The 23045-nt window shown below is 45.0% G+C and overlaps 1 protein-coding gene across 2 annotated transcripts in view; it reads left to right on the plus strand.

The window, feature by feature from the left end:
• Positions 1–23045, plus strand: part of ADCY9 (adenylate cyclase 9) — an 88016-nt gene that overhangs the window by 47044 nt on the left and 17927 nt on the right. The window contains exons 3-7 of one of the 2 annotated variants that reach the window (XM_068206560.1): positions 3673–3777; positions 7956–8173; positions 12677–12779; positions 16154–16362; positions 22519–22678. In XM_068206560.1, coding sequence (XP_068062661.1) covers positions 3673–3777; positions 7956–8173; positions 12677–12779; positions 16154–16362; positions 22519–22678 — 795 coding nt within the window. The remainder of the gene's footprint in view (positions 1–3672; positions 3778–7955; positions 8174–12676; positions 12780–16153; positions 16363–22518; positions 22679–23045) is intronic. The other variant, XM_068206561.1, reaches the window with a different exon arrangement.

Below are 23045 nucleotides of genomic sequence, written 5' to 3' on the forward strand. Positions count from 1 at the left end.
CATTGTTATGTACAGACTTGGGGTGGTACTTGTTAAAATGATCCAGGTGCAAAGTGAAGTCTGTGGTTAAGGATCAACTCTGTTATATGTTCTCTAAACTGTGGAGTGATTTACCTTGCACAAGGTCAGGTACAGCTGCACCACTCTTCCTCAGCAGCTGGGATGTGATGTGGAACACGCTGCTGCCCCACCACGCTTTGTCCCTGATGTTCTGCTCTGGGACTGTTGCTGGCTGTTAATTGCTATTTAGAACATCCTGAGTGGAAGGGATTCACAAGGATCATTGCAGTGCACCTCCTGGCCCTTGAAATGTTTCATTGCTGAGTGAAGGTCTGTAGAGTGCAAAAGTACCAGCATGGCTGTGCGTGAGAGAAGGAGAAACTAAAAGAAGCTGCTCAGAAGAGCATCTCAGACAAGTGCCAGCCCAGATTCAGCTGCCTTGCCTACCCTGTTGTGCTACAGCTACTGCAGAGTTTGTGTCTAGAGGTGCCTGGTTTTACTCCTCACCCTCAGCACTGCAGCTCTGGCCAGGGATTTCCTAAGTGGCCTCGCAGCTGTGATTCCTTAGCCTGCCTTGCCCCTGTGCTCTGATGCTGCAGGGAATTCTGGATGAGCCCAAGCCCAGGTTTCCCTGTGATCCCATGAGCATCCTGCTGGTGGATGCAGTCAGAGTGGGGACCACGGAGCAGCTGTGTGAGCACTGGCTTAACAGCCTGTTCTGTGGCTGTAGTGGCAGCACAGGAGTGTGGAGCATCCCTGCCTCTCCCAGCACAGCCATTTCCAGGGATTCCTGACTCCACAGCACGCTCTTGAGGGTAATGTGCACCAGCCTTCTCTTGGCTGGGGAGAATCACAGAATCATGGGATAGTTTGGGTTGGAAGGAGCTTAAAGCCCATCTGCTTTTCCATGCCATGGAAAGGACACCTTCCACTATCCCAGGTTTCTCCAAGCCCCATTCAGCCTGGCCTTGGACACTTCCAGGGATGGGGCAGCCATCACCTCACTGGGCAAACCTGTGCTAGTGTTTCACCACTCCCATTGTAAAAATTTTCTTCATTGTATCAAATCTAAATTTCCCCTCTTTTGCTTTAAATATATATGTATGTTAAAAAAAACCCACAAGGTATGACTGCAGTTTGGTCAGAGATCATGCACAGTTTTTGAAAAGGAGTGGGTTTCTTTTTTACAGCTTTTGGCTTTTTCGTGAGGGTTTTTTTTAAAGCCTGCAGCTTGCTGGTAGGGTCTGGAGATAATAATTTGCAAAAGAATCATGACTTGCATGCCGACTGTTTTAAATACAAAGCTGTAAATGGTGTCAGTGTAGGAGGAGATGACTCCAGCTCTGCAAAAGAGACTTAAGTAGGAGAGGCAAAATTACAGGCAAGTTGAAATATTTTTATTTTAAAGGGAATAAGTGGCTATATTGGATGCAAAGGATGGCTTTCACATTTTGGGCTTGAAGGGATGTTCTAGAGGACAAGATTTTAAAAGAAAAGTCAGGAGGGAGAATGCAACAGTAATTGATCCATGAAAGGAATTGTATTTCCTCCTCTGGTGTATCTGTAGTTCATTTAACTGCAAACCTTGTTGCAGTTTGAATGTCAATAAGATGTGTTTACATTACTGAAATGGTGAACAGAGGGCAAAAACTCTGAGTAAATCTATAATAGCAGGTGGTTTTTTGAATGAAAACACTCTACCCTGCCTAAGTGGTTTTGGTATCAGTTTATCTTCCCTATCATCTTTTATGACATGCCTCACTTGACAGGGAATCATAAGCTGTTGTAAAAATGTTTTAATGATTGCTTGGTATGAAAACAGAAAGTCCTTTGCTTGTCTTAGTGTTTGCTGGAAGTGCATTAATGTTTTATTCATGGCACTGAGGTCACAGCACACGGAGCCTGTGAATGCCTGCAATAGAGAGGGAAGTTAATGATGTTGACTTGAACACATGGGGAAAGGCAGAGGAACTTCTGCCTCTTCTCAAAGGTCAGGCTGCTTTTCCAGACCCTTTGTCTTCTGGCTTAACCCTGGGAGCTGAGTGTTGGAGGTGGTCTTGCTAATTTATTAGCAGGAAAATCAAAGTGGTTTCTTCTTTTTTTTGTTAGAGGTATTTGGTTTTTGTCACCATTACCTGGCTTTTGCCACGGATAAATCTAAATCTAACTTCTAGAGGGTTAGTTAGTAAGGCTTGTTAGCCCACTGCCAGTTTATTTTTTAGGCCATCTTGTAATGCCTTCCTCAACCCAAATGGCCAAGACATTTGTGATAGTTAGAGATTATTTTTAAACAAAACCATTTGAGAACCAACTCCATAGTTTCTTCAGCTGTGTTGGTATTTGTTCAGACTGCACAGGTTCAGAACTGGATGTAAATTGTCTATCTGATGGCAGGTTAGGAAACTCAGAGTAATTTCAGTGCCCGGCCTGGACTGTGTCTCTCAGGAACAGCAGACAGGACAATCTGCTAGCTGCTGAGGAGGCTCCAGGTCCTACATGAAACCCTGTGAGAGGCATTGGTGAGTGGTTAGATGTCACAGGGAGAGTGGGCTGGGAGAAACATCTGAAAAGTAAACATGCTGTGTGTTTTCAGGTGGGACATGAAAGGTGGAAAAGGAGCATTAGGGGAAAAGTTAGTTCTGAAAAGACTTAACATGCTGGTCTCTGAAATGGGGACTGAGCCTGAAGGCAGAAGTTATGGGTTTGGAGTAGAGAGGCTTGGACGTGTCCAGAACAAACAGACAAAATTAAATGGGATGTTGAGTTTGTGACAAAAGGCTCAAGTTCTTGCTGGAAAACTTGCTGTGGTGTTTAGTAGCAGACTTTGGTGAGCCTGGTCACCCTGAACATCTCCAGAGCAGAGGAGATGCCAGGAGCTGCTCATGGTCCCTCTGTGCAGGATTCTGCCTCAACACTGCCAGCCCTGGAGAAGAGAGTGAAGAACTTGGAAGATACAATTCCAGGGCTAATTCCACTAAAGAAGATCACATTTTAACTTGAAGGAATTAGCTTGTTTTAAAAGCTCAAGTGCAGTATTTTAGGTTTCTTCCAAAATGCACAACCTGAAACTGGTACAAATCCTGATGGTTTTGCTTTCCTTGATCCCTGTGGCATTTGCTGGGTGTTTGGCTCCAACAATATATGATAGCATGAGCTCCCCTCCCTTGTCTTAGGGCTCTGTTATGAAAAAGCATTTTCCTTTATTCGTTTCAGATTTGTTGCTTTCCATTTCCCTGGACCATTCCTAATGTATCATGGTGCTTCATGTTTTTTCTGGATTTTGCTGCATTTTGTGCTGTCTTCTCTCCTCATGGCATTCAGATCCCTTTGCAGGCAGGTTTCACCCAGGGAAATTGCACTTCTCCTACTAAAGAGTGTTTTATTCCTCTTGGGGAAGTCCTTTGCCTGTGCACAGCGATTACAATGTATCTGTGATCTTACACTACTGAAGCTGTCCTGGATTAGATTTAGCTTCAGCAAACAGCAAATCTGTGATTTATTTTTGAAATGGTGCATTCTGTTCCAGTCAAATTTTGCTCCCTGCCTCCCATTCTGTAGCTTTGTTTATCTTTGAACCGTGCTGCAAGTATACAAGTGGACTGAATTACAAATTGCATCATACTACAAGGACACCAGAACATTCCTGGCTAAAATTCTTTTGTCTCATTTCAGCCTTGCCCTTCATGTAGTACCACCCTTGCTCCCCACTGCGATGTCAGCATAGATGAAGGAGCTATCCAAAATGGTTGTCAGGATGAGCATAAAAACAGTACAAAGGTAATTGAAGTATTTCTCACTTCCCTTTTCCCCTTAATTTTCTGCTTCTCTTGACTTTCTAATTTTTCCACCACTATTCCTTTATCCAAGCTCTTAAGCAGCAGAACTGATTCTGATTTTGATTTTTGATTTGTGTTCAAAAATTTAGTTGAGTCCCCCTGTCCCAGTTTTCAAAATTTTTAGTAATTTTGTGGGCTCAGCTTGATCCTGAGAAGGACCTAAAATTAGGACTCTTTAAACTATGCTGATGGTACCCAAAGAGGGAGGCCTGAGGAGCACTCCCACCCTCTCCATCCTCACACCAGCGGGCTGGGTCACCTCACTACCAGTTCTGTGTCTTGCCAGCATCACCACCCTAAGACAAGGTTGTTCTGTTCACACACAAAATTCACAGCTTTAAGTCAGTTTGCATCCTTTCCTGACCTACAGAAACAGCCTCCTTCATATTCCTTGTGCTGCTGCCACCCTTGTTTCCTTGCCTGTTGCTTAGATACTCTCACTGAAGCCACCTAATTCCTGTGCCACACCGGACACTGCCTGTTTGTCATCCTGTTTGTGGCCTTTGCAGCCCCTCTGCTCTGCCTATCACCTCTCACTCCTCCCTGAATGTTAAGCTAAATGCAGACTGAGGCCCAGTGCTCATTACCTGGTTGTTATATATTCAAATAAATATAATGTTTTCCCTGCTTGGGGAGAATCGCTTCGTAGACATGCTCTGAGACAGTGATCTTATTCTTCTTGTCTGTCTTACAGCTCTTCTTGCCTGTAAAGCTGATTGAAAAACTTGCCAGCATTGTTGCCAGTGCTGAGCCACTGCATTAATCTGTGTTTGTCCTTCTCTGTGCTTGACATGTTGTCTCATGCTGAAATTGTAAGCTCAGAAGCAGGGCCTGCCTTACTGGGCTGTAGGGGTGTGTTACACAGCAGATCTGTGCCAGAGTTCCAGGAAACAGCCTAATAAAAGAATAAAATCATGATCCCTTGAGCCCTGAGGGAGGTGTCAGCAGGGACTTGTCTCAAACCAGCTTGAGATCTCTAAGACAGAGAACATGTGGGAGATCTGCCTGGGCTGCCAAGATGGTAGGCAGGAGATGCTTCTTCCCCAGGTGGCCTCTGCCCACGTGCAGGGATCTCCAAGAACCAACTGAAGAGGGATTGATTGTCCTTAGGTGCCAACTGCCTGGTTTAAGTTGCTTCCTACTGTAGCTGCACTGGCTTCATGTGTGTGAATCAGCAAGTCATCTGACCTTCCTTGGAGGAGATTTGCATACAGAGTTGAGGAAGAGGTCTGTAATTCCACTGGAGGAATTCCAGTGGAGCCCAAATCTCACGTCCTTCTTGGATTTGGTTTGGTTTTTGCTCAGCCAAAAATGGGAGCTGTGTCGTGGATGTCACTAAGTCTGGAATGCCTGTTCAACTGAAAGCTCAAAGAACAGCCACGTGCACAAAGTTGCTCTGGCATTTGGTTCCCAAGACTTCCTTGCAGCCTCAGCTCTCTTGGGAAGAAGAGCCATAAGCTCCCTCTACCCATCTCTGTTCCCTTCCCGCAGCACATGCTGCACTCATGTCCCCTGTCTTTAGGGAATGTTAATGATATTTAATCATATCCTTGGACTTGCATGGCTCCCAACAGCCTCTGGAGCTTCCTTGTCTCCTGATGAGAGGAAGCTCCCCACCAAGCCTCCAAGTTTTCAGGGAAACCCTACAGCCTGTTGCCTTCAGAAGTCCCAGTAACATTGGAGCTAACAACATTTAACAAATAGGGATTTTCTCCTCCACAAACAGTTTCATACTCTAATCCCTGCCTGTTAAGATTTACAGAGCCCAGAGAAACCTTGAGCTGACTGAAGGGAAGAATTTTCTTGGGGATTTGAGCCTTTGCCAAGGAGCTAAAGAGAAAGTCCATGCTGACCTTCTTTGAAAGAGAGAAATTTTCACTGCATTTTTCAGATTATCTGGAGGAACAGCAGGGAAAGCAAACAGTGCCTAGGAGTCCAAATCTTTTCTTTGAGCTGATCATGGCAAAAACTGTGAGATCTTGGTTTCTACTTTTCAAGTAACAAGTGGCTGGAGTGGTGAGGAAGAGGAGAAAGATTGTTTCACGGAGGGGAGGGGGAAAGATGGTAATTATGACTTTCAGTTTTTCTTTAGGCCTTAGGTTGTTCTGGGAAATGCTCTAAACAAATACAATCTTTAGCATAAGTTAAAAAAACCAACCCACCAAACAATGAAGGCTCTTCACTAAGAGCTGGTTATTCAGTTGATGTGGTTTCCCTTTGCTAGTCCTCCGCACCCCAAAACCAGAGGGGTTTGTCCTGGCTCTGCAGGATGCTCCATAGCCCTGTTCCCTCTGGGCAGGCTGCGTAACCTGGCAGAGATGCAGGAGGACTTGCTCAGGAGCTGCTCTATGTCTTCTCTTAAAAAAGAACCTGGTGACCTTTTATGTGAGAAGGAGTGTCCCTCTGTCCCAGGGCTCTTGGTGTGCCCCTGCTGGGATCTGTGGCTGCAGTCCCCTTTCCCTTCTGGTGATTATGGTCTGCAGCAAAGCATTGGCAGCACACCAAGGAAACCACCCCATTTCCTATTCCTTCCTCAGCTGCTGTCGCTGTGCTGGGAACACCTGCAGGCTGCCAAAACAACTGTTGTGAGGGCTAGAAGGGACCAGACTGGGAATTCTTCCATCTCCTGGCTCCCAGCACGTGGCTCTGGGGCTCACACCTCGGCCGGGGCAGCCCACAGGGTGGGGATCCCGCATCCCCCCGGGAGGGGAGGGAGGGAGGAAGGGGAAGCACAACCCACCTCCCTCCTGCTTTTCCTGTAGCTCCAGGGAACCATTCCAGCACACCTTGTTATGGCTTTAGCTCTGGAGATCTTGGCTGTGACAGGAACCAAGCCCATGGGCTTCCTGACTCTTCCCTGTACAGGGTTCTCTTGCTGCCCCCTTAGTCTTGTCTCTTCCTTGGCTGTGTCTGAACCTTTCCCTTCACCTTTCTATGTTCACGTGCCTCCTTTGCTTAAAAGGACAGATCACACAAGGAAATGGAATTGATTTTGCATGGGCAGCCAGAAAGCAAATCTTTTTTAACGTTAACTAAGTTGATTTTACAATATCAGTAACATATTTCAGCACGTGGTTGGGGTGGTGATGATATTTATGGTATTTATTTATGGTCACTGTGGTGGCATCCAGGAATAGTCTTCTGGAGGAGCTTGTCACTTTTGTACATGCAGGAATGGAGAAACTTCTGTCATGAGTGGGCTTCAGGATGAGGATAAATGCTACATGATAAGTGATAAGATATGGAGGGGGGGAGATGAACACTCAAATATGCCAAGTTTTCTCTGTGTTTGCATTTGAAAATGATCCTGACTAACTGCAGTTCATTTTCATTCTAACCACACTTAGCTGTCTAATTCTTTTGGAATTGCTTCAGCGCATATTGGTCTAGGTCAAACAAAATGTAAAAGAGGAAACTTCAGGCTCCATGAAAATAAAATTATTTTTTGTTTAAAAGTAATTTGTGTTCTCCAGTGACAGCAGCATTGGGATATTGTATACCTAAGCCATGTTGTAAGCTGTTATCAAAATTAAAGCTGTCTTGACTAATACAAAGGCAAAAGAAAACCAGAAAAAATAAGTATGTCTTAGAGAAGGACATGTAGTTTAATTTGCAGGAGTTTTTATTGTAGGATGAGATGTACAAAAGGACTGTTCCCAGAGGTGAGGGAGAGAGGGAACCTCTGGGAAAGCAGCAGGCCTGTAGTGGTCAGGGGAAGGATCAGCAAGGGCTGGCAGAGTGAGCTGTCTCATGACCCAGGGAGACTCAGCACAGATTAAATGTGTCTTTTAAAAGCTTTTTAGAAGAATCTTAACTGTAAGATGAGTGAATGAAATTTGGGCTTGTGCTTGGTTGTCATTGAAAATGTGCTTTGTTTTGTGCTCCTTGGAGAGTTGGTTCATAGAAAGCACAAAGGTGACACCTGAACAGGCACACGGGAGGTGTGGGAGATACGTGCACAGGAAATGTGGATGGATTCAAGGCAGGGGAGCTTGGTCTCTGTGGCCAGAGCAGAGCTCAGGGTGCTGAGGGAAGAGCTCCTCTCAGTTTTTGTTCCTTGCAACCTCTCCTGTCTGTTCTGCTGACATTCCCTGAGTGCGATTGCTCTCTGTTGTCCAGGCTCCAGGAGGACACAGCCCAAAGACCCAGAATGGACTTCTGAGTCCTCCCCAGGAGGAGAAGCTCAGCAACAGCCAGACCTCTCTGTATGAAATGCTGCAGGAGAAGGGGCGCTGGGGCGGGGTGAGCCTGGACCAGTCAGCTCTGCTCCCCCTGAGGTTCAAAAACATCCGAGAGAAGACAGATGCCCACTTCGTGGATGTCATTAAAGAAGACAGGTAAGGAAAATGGAGCTGTGCAGTGGAAAACCCTGTAAAGGTGAGAAGGCAGTACTGGGGTCCCATATCTTCAGTATTTGTGTGCTTTTTGTCTGATTTCAGTAATTGTTGTCAACATACAACACGTTAGAAGTTTTCTGATTTTACTCTTTATTCTGCTTAAACTACAGTAGAAACTTGTCATCAGAAACTTTCTGTTTAAAAGAAGTAAAACCAGTTTTTCATTGCTTCCATGGTGAACAGTTCTCCTGTCAGTCCTTCAGTTGAGTCCTTGAAGGGGAAATTGCTCTTTAAATCACTTGTCATGAAGTTGAACTCCATTTTATAATCCAAAGTCCTCTTGATGCATGTAGTGTGTACCTTCCTCTTCAGTTTAAGGTGTAACATAAAATCTGAACCACAAAACTCACGTTTTTTTATAGTAAAAGAAAAATGTCTGCTAATATGTGACTAATCATGAAATCCTACTGGGCTTGGAAGCAGAATTAATAGGAGTGAATGCTCATGGACTTACTATCTACTTAGATATTTTAAAATGAGTTTCTCTCTCTGTTTCAAACAAAAAATCTTATTTTGGGCAGAGGAAATATTCTTCAAAATTTAGGAGTGTGGGATTTTTATCAACACACAGCCATATCTCCATTATGGCAGTGACTTGACTGGAGCAGCTAAACAGATAGCTGGAGTTTGTTATTATTTATGGCTATTTTTGTTTCATTGCTTCCACTCAGATTGAGGGTATTTTGTCTAAATATCCTTGAAACTGTGTTCTCCTGTGGACTCAGCTGTTTGGAGCAGGGACACCATCACCTTTATGGAAACATGACTCAGGCAGGGAGAGGTGTGAAGGAGGGAGAGGAGTACCTAGATTTTGTCAGTTTACCTTTCTCCTGTTGCCACTTGAGTCAAAATTTAGGGTTCTTTATTGTTTTTCTCAGTGTGTGGTCTGTCATTAGTGGCTGAGAATGGAGGTTTAAGTGATATTTCCAAATATTAGAAAATAGACGGATTGGGAATGTCCAGATGTTGGCAGAAATCAGCCAGAACAAATAGGAATGTTGTTTAAAATGTAACCAGCACTCTGCAAACTGTAAGTTATAGAAGTAGCTTAATTTATGCAGTTGGTCTGCTGAAGATACCTCACTCAAGTTCTTGTGTTCTGGTGCTTTCCTCCTCCACTCCCAAAATGGGTAATTTTTTCTGATTTGGAAGAAGGAGTACCATGATTTGAGATCAGTCAAAGCCTGGCTTTTTTTTTGGTCCCAATTAAATATCATCATTACCATATTAAGTGGGCCATTTCTTGTTGCCAGGGAAACTTCTCTGCTGAGTTCAGTTCATGTAAACATAACTTTCCAAAAATAATTTTCTGATTAATTAGATCTATGCGAAATGCTTCAAGCCTAAAATACCAGTTTATACTGATTTTTTTCAACATTTCTCAATGAGAAATAATATGGAATAAGCCATTTTTAAAATGTTCTTGGTCCCCTTCTGTAAAACATAATGTTGATCTTGATGAATCCAGTATCTATGAGGATTTTTGAATGGGGAATTTGAGGTGTCTCAGGGAGGGGACCAAACTTCTTCATGGTCACTGTACAGGAATCCCCATTTTCACTGAGTTCTGCTGTGTTGGTTTGATGCTGTTGCGAAGCCAAATGATCTTCCCTGAGCACTGAGCAGTGATTTCCACTGCAGGGCACTTGGATATTAATTCCTGTTAACAGAAAATACTTAACCCAGATATGGTGATGAAGTGCATAAATTAATCCCACAGGCTTCCTGCAGAGCTGGGAAGGGTTAAACATATCCTGGGGGGATTCAGGAGCCTGTAGACTGCATTAGGAAGCTGCCTGGGGCTAGCTGGGAGGAAATGCTGGACACTGGGGATATTGAGCTCAGCTGTGTGGCTGAGAGGTTTTTGCATGCCAAGATTTCACCTTGGAGCTGATACCTTGGCACAATTCCAATGTTCTTTAAAGATAATATTAATAAAGACAGTATTAGTGTGGCATGTTTGTATTAGTACATTACAAAAGAGACCTTTTATGAAAGTTACCAGTTCTTACAGCTTGGTTCTGTGTATTTGACAAACAGTGAATACTTTCAGCTTTGAGTCTGGCTTTGCTTCTGTAAAAATCCTGTGCTTTGTTCATTGTAACCTGCACATTATTGTGCTCTTTAAAAAAACCTGTAGTGCAAGAGTTAGAATGTTTGAATTTAATTTCACTGGCAATATCCTCAAAGGACTCTTGGTTTGAGGATTTTTGTTTCCAACAAAAATTAGGTATTCCTTAGGTTATAAACCTGAAGTACAAGAAGCAAGTACTGGTATGATCTCTTCAGACTTCCAGAGTAGAATCTCAGGGATGTATGAAGTTCCCCCAGAACTGGGCTCTGTGCAGCCCTTCATCCCCTCCTTGGGGAGGTTGCAAAAACAGTTTAAATACTTTTTCATTATTTTAAAATTTGTTTGTTTCTTTCATTTCCCACTTCCCAGTCTTGCTTGATGCAGGGAACACCCTGTGCTGGGAGGCAGAGGCCTCCTGGGAAACAGATTATGTATTTGACTGTTTCATCAAGTGGGATCTTCCTTTTGGAGACAGAATGAGCTGACAGGGAGCTGAGAAGGCCCCGGGAATGCTGCCTTCACCCTGGTTCCATCGTGTTCCACCTTCTGTTTCGTGCTGCACTGGGGAGCTGGACTGTTCCTCCTACCTCCTCATCCAGCACAACAGCACCATCACCACCTCTTTTGAGCTTCCCTGCAGGGAGAAAGGGGATTCAACAGTACTTAAAAAAAAAAAAAAACACACAAAATCTTTCAAAATTTTTATTATACGATGCTCTTAGAAGTGTCTAAGAAAGGTGAGGAATGAAGACAAGAATGAAAGAGAGAGGGGTAACTCAAGTGAATGTATCCTGTCATTCCTTCAGAGTATCCTGATATTTTTTATGTGTTGGCCAAAGCCAGAATGTTTCAAAGTTGCCAAGTATCAGCCATATTCATGCTTAGACTCCTTTGTCTTCTCTAGCGTCAGTCTAGGAATGTATGTTTGGTTGATCTTGCATCTCAATTTATAAAAAAAAAAAAGAGCTTCCCACATGCCATCTTGTGCTGGGAGCTTCCAAGAAAACCTCTTAGGCAAGAGTTCCATAAAAATAAACAGAAAATAACCCCGAAACCAAACCCCCTTAAAAAAAGAATTCAGGCACAGACAAGCTCTGTAGGAAATTTCTTTCAACTTCTTCATGTGCTTGGAATTTGACCTCATGTGCATCTCTGGTTTTTGCTCAGAGTCACCAGCTTGGAAATTGCCCACTCTGCCTGTGGCTCTGGTGCTGCAGTTCCCAGGGTGGGAATAGCACTGGGAAAGCAGCCACCCCATTTTAGATTGGGAGGGATTTTAGAAACAATTCCCTGTAAATAACACATGGAATCAGTTGCTTGGAAAATGAGAGGAGGTTCACAGGCAAGGAGGAGTGTGTTTGGAAGCTGCACAGAGCAGGGGGGATGGGTTGGCCCAACCACAGGCAGGTGTGACCTTGCTCTGTGACCCTGGGCATGAAGCACTCGGTGCTCTCGAGTCCCTTCAGCTCCCTCCACCTGTCAGGGGAGAAAAGACTGGCAGATCAAATGCCATCAGGAAACTTCATTCATAAACCTCATACTGCTGATGCAAAACTCAGACTTTTAGTTTTCTAAAGATTCAGCTTTTTAGTTTTCTTCCAGAGGATGGGGAATAAACCCGACTTCCAATGATTGAAGCCTCTTTTAGGTTGTTGTGGGATTTTTTCACCTTCTGTAGAAAAGATGAAGGTGAAGGAGGGCATAAACACCCTCTGGTAGATGCTGCCTCTGGGTTCCTTAACCCTGATGTCATTAGTTGTCACTGCCTTTGTTGATGGTGCTGGTCATTCCAGATCTCCCATTTCAGAAGTAAATCTCAGCTCTCCATCTCTTCTCTGCAGCCCAGGTCATTAAGGGAATGTTCCCAGTTGAGTTACTGAGTTATTTCAGTGTCTGAAATAACAAGAAACTGCTGTTTTCTAAAATGGGCAAAGACCCATAACAGTTTGTCACCTTTGTCATCCTTGGCTTGCTTTGAGCCATAGAATTCCACCCAAGACACAAATATCCCACAGCCACGTGTCTCCAGAGGTTGTATGTCTGTAGCAGCAATTAACCTTTACTGTTTGCTGGCTTATGTTACAATTATCTGTACTCATGAGTTAGATCTGTTAAATTTCTGGAAGGACTTGTTAGACTCTTCCTGGAAGTATAAAAGTTTGCTTTATTTGTGGACTATTTCCTTTGACTGAGCAAGTGATGTGGGTAAGAGGATACTTTGGTGATCAAGAAAGAAGAAAAACCACAGGAACTTCAAAGCCAAGTGCCAGCATCCCTAGAAACAGCAGCCAGTCTGGGGGTGTGGGAATCCAGGGTCTGAAGGAGGTACAGCTGAACAAACTGATGTTGATTTTGTCTTCTCTCTTTAGCCTCATGAAAGATTACTTCTTTAAACCACCTATTAACAAGCTGAGCCTCAACTTCTTGGATCAGGATTTGGAGATGGCCTACAGGACGAGCTACCAGGAAGAGGTGTGTTTCTACTGGCATTGGTTTCTGTCTGTAATCTGTCTAAGCCACTGTCTGTCCTTGGGGTTTTTAACACATTTTGTTGCAGTGGTTTCATGACAAGGGTCATGTAATGTCAAATGTGATTTGCTACTTGATATTGCTGCCTCTGAAAAGAGTCTCCTTTCAGTTTATTGTAGAATTATGGAATGATTTCGGTTGGACAGGACCATAAAGCTCATTCCATTCCAACCCCCTGCCATGGTAGGGACACCTTCCACCATCCCAGGGTGTTCCAAGCCCCGTCCAGCCTGGCCTTGGGCACTGCCAGGGATCCAGGGGCAGCCCCAGCTGCTCTGGGCACCCTGTGCCAGGGCCTCCCCACCCTGCCAGGGAACAATTCCTTCCCAATATCCCATCCATCCCTGCCCTCTGCCAGTGGGAAGCCATTGCCCCTTGTCCTATTAACCCAGGCCATCATCCAAAGTCCCTAGTCCCTCTCCAGCTCTCCTGGAGCCCCTTTAGGTACTGGAAGAGCTCTAAGGTGTCCCTGGAGCCTTCTCTTCTCCAGGCTGAACACCCCCAGCATTCCAAGCCTGACATCAGAGCAGAGGAGTTCCAGCCCTTGGAGCATCTTTTGCCATGTCCTGAGTCTAGTCCAGTGTTTGGGCTGGAAATCTGAGGTATACTGGTTTTCTTCATGCTCAGGTTAATGTTCTAAGTCTTTAGGGTGGCCAGAGAACCATGCTGAGATGGTAAGGACCATAACTTACCAAAGTAAAGGACCAATTGCTACTTGTCTTCCCATCAAATATTCTAACTTTGAGAATGGTAACTTGGAATTTGATTCTTGTTTAGTCACACTCTCATGGTTATCCCTGTGGAATCCAAACCTGTGCTGAATTCAAATGTCCTAATTCCATAAGTGTGCTGCATTCAGATAAAGGCAGCTCAAAACACTGGAATTGTAAGGAGCAGTAAATTGTAAGGAACTTGGTGTTTTCTTCAGGATTCTGCACTGAGTCTAAAGACTCCTTAATTCCCTTGGGGGCTAATAATATCACAGGTTTTCCACAGCACTGGATTTTCCTGCCTGACTGATAGGCTCTATCAAGAAAGTTTAAATTCACCTAGAGTGACATTAGGTGTCAGTTAGAACTGAGGCTGCATTTCCACCAGTAGCTGAAAAATTGCTGCCAAGAAAAGGCAATTGCTCTGCCCTCCTTGCTCCTCCTCCTCCCTGCCCATTCTAATGGCTCTGGTGCTTCTCAGCCTTCCCCGCTGTGAGCAGTTCATTTACTGGCCTAGCATGAAATATTCATGGTTTGTTTTTCTGTTTGGGGCTCTTTTTCTTTCCATCTGGGGCTGGTTTGTGCTGTGTGGAAGCAGCAGCAGCTCTGGAGAGGTTGGCAAGTGCCAGAGCCAGCACAAGATAAGCGTCCGGCAGCAGGAAGGGGAATGGGCCCTTCCCTTCCAGCAGCACTGAGCTGTTGATTTGGGTGATCCATCTGCAGAACTGCATCAGGATAAATTAGGTGTAGGTTTCTTTTCTTCCCGGTGTGTCCTGCATCCGAGGGCAGCGGGATTTCTGCTTCTGCTGTTTGTTGTTTTCAGTTCTGAGCAGTGTTGTCACATTCTCCTTAGCAATATTTGCTTGTTTTCCAATACTTCCAGGTGACACCTCACTTAATTTATTTCATTTTACCAAAGGAAAGCCCAGTTGTGTTGCAGTTCAGTCTCTTCACTTTGGTCAGGAGCTCCATGCTCATCCTGCAGCACTGTAATTTAGTGGTATCTCTCTGCATAAAGTTCCTGTAGCAACAAGAAGGAGAAACTTCCTGTGGGATGCAGCCTGCAAAATTTGCAAACTGTAAAGAAAATAGTAAATCAAGTAGTTTCCAGTGGAAAGATTGGAAATGGAAGCAAAGCAGAGATAGTAAAGCATATACAGATGGACCTATTAATGTAGCTATGTAGCAAATTCCTAGAAAGAGCTGGAATGTGGTCTGTGCATTTTGTTAGTGGCAAGCTAATAATTTGGAAATTATTACATAAGCCTCCTTGAAAGTGGGAATTTTCACTCTCTAATAGTAACTCTGCAGCACTGGGGCAAAAATCTTTTAAAGCTTTAATGTTAGCAGAGTTCTGGTTGGAAACAACAATGAAATCTTCCTTTAGAGAGTGAAAAGATTTGACAGGAGTCCAGGTTCTCTAATGGCCTGACAGTCAGTGCTGCTAAAAGTGACTTCCAGCACCCCTGAATTCACCTCTGATTATACAGTGCCAGCTGCAGGCTCAGGTTGTGATCCCTCTCTGGAGTCAGCTCTGCTTCCCAAGAGCCTTAATCTGTTCCCATTTGGAAATGAAGGCACTACTTAGCACTGTTAGAGCATCTTTAACTCTGTCACCTGGGGACACAGTGCTGCTTCCCTTCATGTGTGGATGAGCAGGATGCTGCTACCCCTTCAAGTTCAAAGGTAGTTTTGGCACTGAAGTGATGCTGGCTGGATTTGGTAGGTTGCAGGGAGGTATAAATGAGGAAAAAGTTTGTTTCCCATTATTGCTGAGCACAGGAAGTGTTCTGAGGAACAAAAGAAACTTCCAAATTAAACCAGAGCACTCCAACTGGGTGCCTTCATGGTGACATTGAGAACAGAGTTTCTGGTTTTCTTTGGAGCTTTCTTTCTGTGGTCTCTTGGGCAGATACAAACACTCCTAGGACTGGGCTCACCTTCATAAGCTAGGATGTGGAGCTCATGATCTGGTTTTCAGCAGGACTAGCTGTGGTAGCACAAAGCACAGCTGCACAAGCAGTGGGCCAGGCCAGGATGGGATGGGAATGTGTGGTGAGGGGTTATGGAAGAGCAGAACTGGATGTCCTGGGCTCTGATCAGTTTGGATTACACAGCTTTTAATCTGGTCTGAAAGGGAGATGAGAATTCTGCCACAGGAGTTGTGTCTGTGGAGTGGTGTTAGGAGGGTTTTCTTAACCATCAGTGCTAAAAAAGTTATAGTAAAATCTGTTCTTATTTTAAAATAATAGAATAAAATATCCCATAACTTAATCTTCTGCTTATTATATTAATGTTTCTTTGCACAGAATAGTCCATTTTCATGTTGTTTTATTTCTGTATCATAATAGTGTGTAAAAATCACCCCAGGCCTGGGGGCTGTGCCACCAATACTTCTTTTCAACACGGTCTGCTCAGGAAGCTGTGACAGCCATCAAACCTCGTCTGCTTCTTGTTTCCAAGCAGTGCTTACACCTCATTAACGAAGTGGCCAAAATTTCTTCATTCCTTTCTTTGTTAGGAGCTGCTGTTCATCATCCAGTTGAATTCAGCAAAATAGCATTAATTCCTTTCCACCCCTTCCCTCAATCCCTGTGCTCCACACAGGTTATAAGGAATGCTCCAGTGAAGACGTTTGCCAGTGCAACCTTCAGCTCGCTCCTGGATGTGTTCCTGTCCACCACGGTCTTCCTCATCCTCTCCATCACGTGTTTCCTGAAGCACGGCATGGTCGCGTCCCCTCCGCCACCTGCGGCCGTCGTGGTGTTCGTCATCGCCATCCTGCTGGAAGTGCTGTCCCTTGTCATCTCCATCAGGTAAAGAAAGTGTAACAACGTCTGCAAAGGGCAGGGAGAGCTGCAGTGGTGCTTGGCTCGGGAACATTTTGTTTGACAGAACCCAGGAACTGGCTTGGATGGGCTGTAAGGCTTGAAGAGCAGAGTCAGCGCAGCCAAGGCTCGCAGCACATCTTGTGCAGGGAGAGCTCTGGCTACAGGAATTGCAGCAGAATTGTGACTCTGCTAGAGATCACGTAAGGAAATGGAATCTGCACCCCATCCCTCTTACTGTTCCTTGGGATGCCACGTGCCACTGTATGTCTTCTGTCCTCACAGGACCGTCAGAATTCAAACAGAAAACTTTGATCTGTCCATAAAAGAAACGCCCCAAAACCACTCCTTTAAACTCCGAGATAAAAGTACAGAGTTCTGGGGTTAAAACTGACATCATGTGTCAGAGCTGCAAAGAGCAATGCTGCCCTCAAAGAAGGAAAGAAGAGAAATTGCTAAAGGCACATTGTGTCTGTCCAGATTTTTTTTTAAGTTTCATGAGCTAACATTGAGATAGTTCGTGTTTTCTGTGTCTGACATACAACAGGGGTCCAGTGTTTCCCCACATGGGCAGGGCACTGTTCTGTCTCTGCAGAAGGGCTGGCACTTGGCAGGGTCGTGCTCAGAGGTGCCAGCCCCACACCTGAGCCCTTGTCCTGCCCCTGAGCCCTCAGCAGACTTGGCTGCAGGTGCCTGGGTTTTAACAGCAGCTCCTCATTCCCCATTTGCGCCAGTCACCGGCAGTGCTGGGGTGTTCTGAGCTTCCAGGACTCTGCTGTGGCAGCTCCTCCATCCCCAGGGTTACTCACACACTCGGAGCACTTTGTTCAGTGCAGCTTGTGCTCTCCTGGGTGAGCTGTGTGATCTGCACAGATCCCTCGTGTAACCTGTCATTAACCCAGGTGATCGACCCGTTAATGAGCTGATTGTTTGTCTGGACCTGTGGGAGCCAGTTCACTCTGCCCTCCTCATCCTGGTGTTCCCTGCACTTCCCTGACACAACAGCAGCATAAGGGTGGTGTGTGCAAATGGGTGTCCTCTCCTGGAGTTCTGCAGATCTGTCAGGAATGTGTCAGTCAAAATGCTTTTGTAATCATGAGCTGGAAGCAGTTTCTGCTGCTGTTTCAAAAGAAACGGGAGATTGCAGTTTGCACTCTTATTTTGACTTTGAAGGGTCAAGGTAAAAAATACTGAATTAATGCTTTAGTCACTGAAGGAATTTGTACCTCACTGGGCATATAAATGTGTGCAAGTGGATTTACATGGAAGCTGGCATGTGGAGTAGAGAGAAGCCATCTATGAAATGCTTTTAAAGATAGCATTTCTTAGCAGGTGTGTTTGGTTGTTGCAATTGGAATAGTTTTTAGGAAATACAGAAATTCAGAGAGTTAAAAGCTGTACTGTGAGGTGGTTGAACTGGTAGAGTTGTCATTCTAAACTGTGTTAATTATTTGTTTGTCTTCTCTCTTGCATCAGAAATGCATTTTCCCCTTTGCAGAAGTTTCTGTACTCTGGTTTGGGTGGGGCAGAAGTTTAATTTCAGGCAGTTTTCAGGCAGCTCTTTCAGGTGGTCTGGGTTTGGTGGCCATGAACTTGTTCAGCTGGGAGCAGCACAACCACTGCTTTCCAGAAGTGCTGCCTTCTGCTCTCCAGGTATATTTGGAGAAAATTTGTTCACTCACTTTACAGGTGAATTCTTACTTCATTTTACTATTTTTCAATTTGTTGTTTTCCCCACTTGTTTTCCCCGTAGGACATTGCTTTTGCCTTATTTTGTACATTTATAAAAATTATTGCTATGATTTCTAATCATAGAAATATTTATAGGTAGATACATATGGTTTTATTGCAGTCCTGCTCTGTAATTGGTGGTTTATGGGTTCCTTAAGGAGAAGGGAAATTGTTGTTTTTGGTCTATACAGTCAAGAGTTGGCAAAGTGGTTTTTGTCTGTGAGTGGCTGTGCAGGGTTTGGCTTCACTGCAGCTCTGTGCTGTCAACCTGACCTGTGATCTCAAGACCCTTCAAATTGTCCTGGTTACCTTGGGAACCAGGAATGGTTGGATGGGGCAAGTGATCTCTGCCTTTCCCTGTCCTCTCCTTCAAACCAGCAGGGATGTTTTGAATCTATATTGTGTATTTGCTTTATAGAAAATACCTAAACTACACTTCTGGGCCACTCCACACACTCTGTACAGTTCCTTTGGGCAGGGAGGTGAAAATCATCTTTTTCCTCTTCAAATCCTCTTCCAAGTGAGGACTGCTCCTTCTGACCACTCATTATGCACAGAAACAGTGCAGAACTTCCTGTGCAGAAATGTCATCCCAAATGACAATCACAGAATACCACCGAGATATCTTTGGGGAGGAGACTGGACTACAATGCTGGGCACAATCCCAGAATTTCAGGAAAAGGGATTATTTTAAGACCAGAAAATTCTTGCCTAAGTTTCACATTGTATTTTCATTATCGTGATGCTAACCCTGCCTTTAAATCAGCTAAATTTTAATTAAATCCAGGACTCAGCCTAGCAAGGGCTCCCCTAGCTCAGCCCAGCTGTGGGAGAGCACGGCACTGTCACAGCCTGGGCAGTGAGAAACGCCTTAAAACTTGAGTTCTGCAACAGCAAAAGTCCTCTTGGAGCAAAGCTTACGAGGGAGAGGGATGTTTTGATTCCTCTGAAGTGTCTGATAATAAATTATTGGAGTACCTATAGATGAGCATCCCACTGTTAGCACAAGAGCCACTCGAAAATTAATTGTATAAAGCTGCACGCAAAAATTGGTGCTTCATTTGTGAGCACGTGGAAGATGTCATCTCCTCTGTAAATGTTCTCTGAAGAATGTCCTTCTGCCCACTTGAAATGTAGCTACTTTGACAAGCTCAGCTGAAGTGTAAGAGATCCTAAAGTTCTGGTATTTAAAAAAAAGCCGTTGTCACTGAATGTACAACAGTGTGTGAGATTCCACTTGGGAGTCTGAGGTGTGGCTCTGCAGGAACAGGGGTTAGAGATTCTGCCCAACAGCTGCCCAATATTTAGTGTAAATATAGAAGTTTTGTTCACTAGATAATTTTGACATCTTGTCCTCGAGTAAAACTGCTTATAAATAAGTTTATTTATGAAAAATGTGCTTGCTTTTGATAGCATGTTTTAGGGAAGGCTTGTGGGTGAAGGGTTGAGGGCAGAAGAGTGGGTGTTTATTCCTGTTCCAGAGAGTGAGAGGTGGGAGTTGATTCATGAATTTAAAAGGACCTTTCTAGACAGCAAAAAAGGATCATCTGGATGAAGAAAGCAAGTGCAGTCCAACAGCAGAAGGGAAGCTGTGCTGTTGTCTGACCAAAGACCTGCCCTTTTCCTGGTGCTTCGCCTTCCCAGCCTGGCTGAGGTGCCACCCCCCAATCTGTCCTCAGCCAAGACCTGTGGCCAACACTGGATCTTCCTAAATTCCTCATGACCAGGAGCAGAAATTGCTTTCTGCCCCTCGAGCCTAATGAACCAGATCTGTTAACACGACTGATACAGAGTATTGATGCTGAGGAAAACAATGTAGTCTGTTTGCCTTTATTTATTTCTAACATCTGGTATTTAATATCCCACCAAATTGCTGCTATGCCAAAAGCTTTTGATTTGAACTCTGGGAATTGATTTTAGACTGCCAGTAAATACAAAAATTATGGTAACAATCCCCATTAGCCATTAATCATTTATGTCAAAGTTACTAATTTGAACTCCAGCTTGTGTAAACAGCTCAGATGCTTTAGCATTTAAGCGCTGTTGAGCTGCCCACTGACACTGCATTATTTACTGATACTGCCCTGTAGCCATTAAATCTGTCTGCAGCTCTCACTGCTGTCTGGATTTAATGCACCCCTGACTTCCTGTGCTGGGAGCATTGGGCTGGATTCACTGCTAAGGAGGAGAATTCCGTCGTGTAATTCCGGAGTGCAGAGCCCCACGCTACATCCCATCCCGAACAAATCAGTGCAAGAAGGTAAAGATTATCAGGAGAAACGTGGCATTGCCCTGGAATGTGCACCTGCCCTTGTGAGACAGCAGCTGCCTAAAGGAAGCAGTGTCCTCATGGCAGGATTAACCCCTCGGGTTCAGCCGTGGATTTGTTGCTATAGTTCCCACAGGAATTTGTCCTGGCATGGAGGCTTGGCAGGAAGGAGAATGCAAACGGTGGAGTCCCTGGTGTGTGGGCTGGGGTGAGAGACATGAGCTGGGCGTGTGCCACAGAGCCGGGTCTGTGCCAGCCGGGACGGGAGCGTGGGCACAGGTGGCACCAGGCTGCCTTCGCACGGAGCGGCGTGCCCGGGGAGCCAGGCCCTGGCATCCCTTCCCCCTTCCGTGCTCTCAGCTCAGCCGTGGAGGTGCCAATCCCAATCCATCGGCCGTTGGAGAATGGGGCTTTATTTTCAGAGCTGGGAAGATGGGTGCTGATTTCAGACGTACTCAGCGCTGGACAACGGCGCTGCCACTGGGCACAGGGACAGTTCTGACAGTCTGTGACCCATCAGAAACCCCAGTTCTTACTCTAGAGAGCTTTTATAAAGTCTTTAATAGCCAGCTGTTAAATTTCAGTGCTTTGCTGGAAACGCTGTTTTCCGATGGAATACAGTTAGAATTTTTGGTGTGAGTGGAAGTCCGTTAAACTGGGAACTGGCAAATCTGTGAGCACCCTCTCGTGGGCTCCCGGTGAATTACCGTGTATTCCATCCTCCCCGATTCCTCTTTTTCCGGGAATTTTAAGTATAATTTACAGATTTTAACACATGCAATTAGAGAAGAGTTCTTTATGCTTCGCAAAATACTTCTGATTGCAAGTCACAGAATTCCAGACTGGAGAATTAAAATCTCATTCACAGACAATTTATATTTAAAGGTGTGGAATGAGTGTCAAACTGGCATAAAGAAATTTAAATTCAGCTTGGTTTGTGTCAGGCTTTTATCCAGTATAAAACCTTGTATTTCAGCCAACAAGGTTAAAAATGAGTGAATATCTTTTCTCTTTTTAGAGCTATAGGTGATGTGGGGTAATTTATGTGACGTTGGAGACTGGGAATTTCATATTTAGTGGGTGTTTCTGGGGTTTTTTTTTCAGCTGTGAGCATCTCTGTCCAAACAAAAGGTGTGATTCTGTGCTGTTTGGGCTCTGTAGTCCAGAATTACCTGCCCAGCCTGAGTCTGACAACTCCACACATGCCATTAAGGGCTCTGGATGCAGCTAACTGTGCTACACCACCTTTTCACAGCTTCTTAAAAATAATTAGGCACTTAAACAGCAGTTGCAGTTTTTCTCAAGTGACTAATGTTGAGCTTTGAGAAGGAAGTTATCCCAAGGATTTATTTCTGTGGATAAATACTAGTTTTCTATGCAATGCCCTTGAGCATTGAGCATCCTTTTCCCTTCCCTTATTCATTTCAGCAATTAGAGCTGCTCTCATTTGAGAAGCGTCTCCGGTAAGCTGCTCTCCAGAGCTCCTCCAGTTGGCTCCTTCAGCTCTTCACAGGTTGGGGCCGTGGATTTCTCGGCAGCTCGAGGCGAGAGCCGCTCCTTCCCGCGGGGCTGGTGGCACCCAGCTGGGCGGTGCCAGCTGGCCTCCCCGGGCTCAGCTCCTGCAGCTCAGCTCCTGCCAGCTCGCAGCCCACGCTCCCCTTCCCCTTCCCTAATGACAGGGAACAGAGCCTGCCTGCAGACTGGCTGCTTGCAACTGGGAGAACTGGTTTGGGTTGCAGTGTGATGGGTGCTGGAGCTGCCCTGCTCCTCAAATGTTCCTGGTGTTATTTTCAGTGACTTTAACTTGTAAAAGTTTTCCCTCTCCCTGCCTGCTTTATTTATGAATGGAGAGGAGTCTCCCCTCTGCTTAACCTTCCAAGGAAGTGAAGTTTGGCTTTTTGTTTTCTCAAAGCCACCGTGCAAAGGCTCTCCCTCCCTTTGCTGCTCCTCCTCACCTGAGCAAACACTTGTTCATCTGGCAGCCAGGCTGGATTATTCCCTGGAATCACCAGCAGGTGCTGTGGCACCTTGGCTGCTCACAGAGCCGAAGTGATGGATTTGAAGCTGTATTATTACAGGTAAATGAGAGGTACAAGGAGATGTGCTGCCATTAAAGCCTTCATCCCTGCTTTCCTGTGTTCCAGGATGGCATTCTTCCTGGAGGAGGTGATGACTTGCACCAAGCGTCTCCTGGAGGTGATATCTGGCTGGCTGCCTCGACACTTCTTCGGTGCAATCCTGGTTTCTCTCCCAGCTCTTGCAGTTTTTTCACACTTCACCTCTGATTTTGAAACAAATATACATGTAAGTTGTTGAACTCCATTCCCTAACGTGACTGTTTGGAGCTAACAAAGCTTGTTGCTTGCCTGCCTTCCTCCACCTCCTCTGCTTTACATCTGTTTGATACAGATCCCTGGGAGGGATGGGACTTTGTGGATGATGGAATTCCTAGTCTGTTATGTAAACACAGTCATGGTGAAAACTCAGACAAAAGGGGAGAGGATACCTAGAAATTCCTGCTGCTTGCATACCTTTTTCCTCTTAGACCAAGCACTTCTGTAGGAATTTTTTTGAGATAATGCGAGTGGTTTATCTCAGGACTATTGTCCTGAGCTGGATTTGGAGTTTGGAGTCAGAGAAGCTGTATCAGTGAACCTTGACAGTGGGAACA

The sequence above is a fragment of the Anomalospiza imberbis genome, chromosome 16 (genome assembly GCF_031753505.1).
Source record: "Anomalospiza imberbis isolate Cuckoo-Finch-1a 21T00152 chromosome 16, ASM3175350v1, whole genome shotgun sequence".
Classification (NCBI taxonomy): Eukaryota; Metazoa; Chordata; class Aves; order Passeriformes; family Viduidae; genus Anomalospiza; species Anomalospiza imberbis.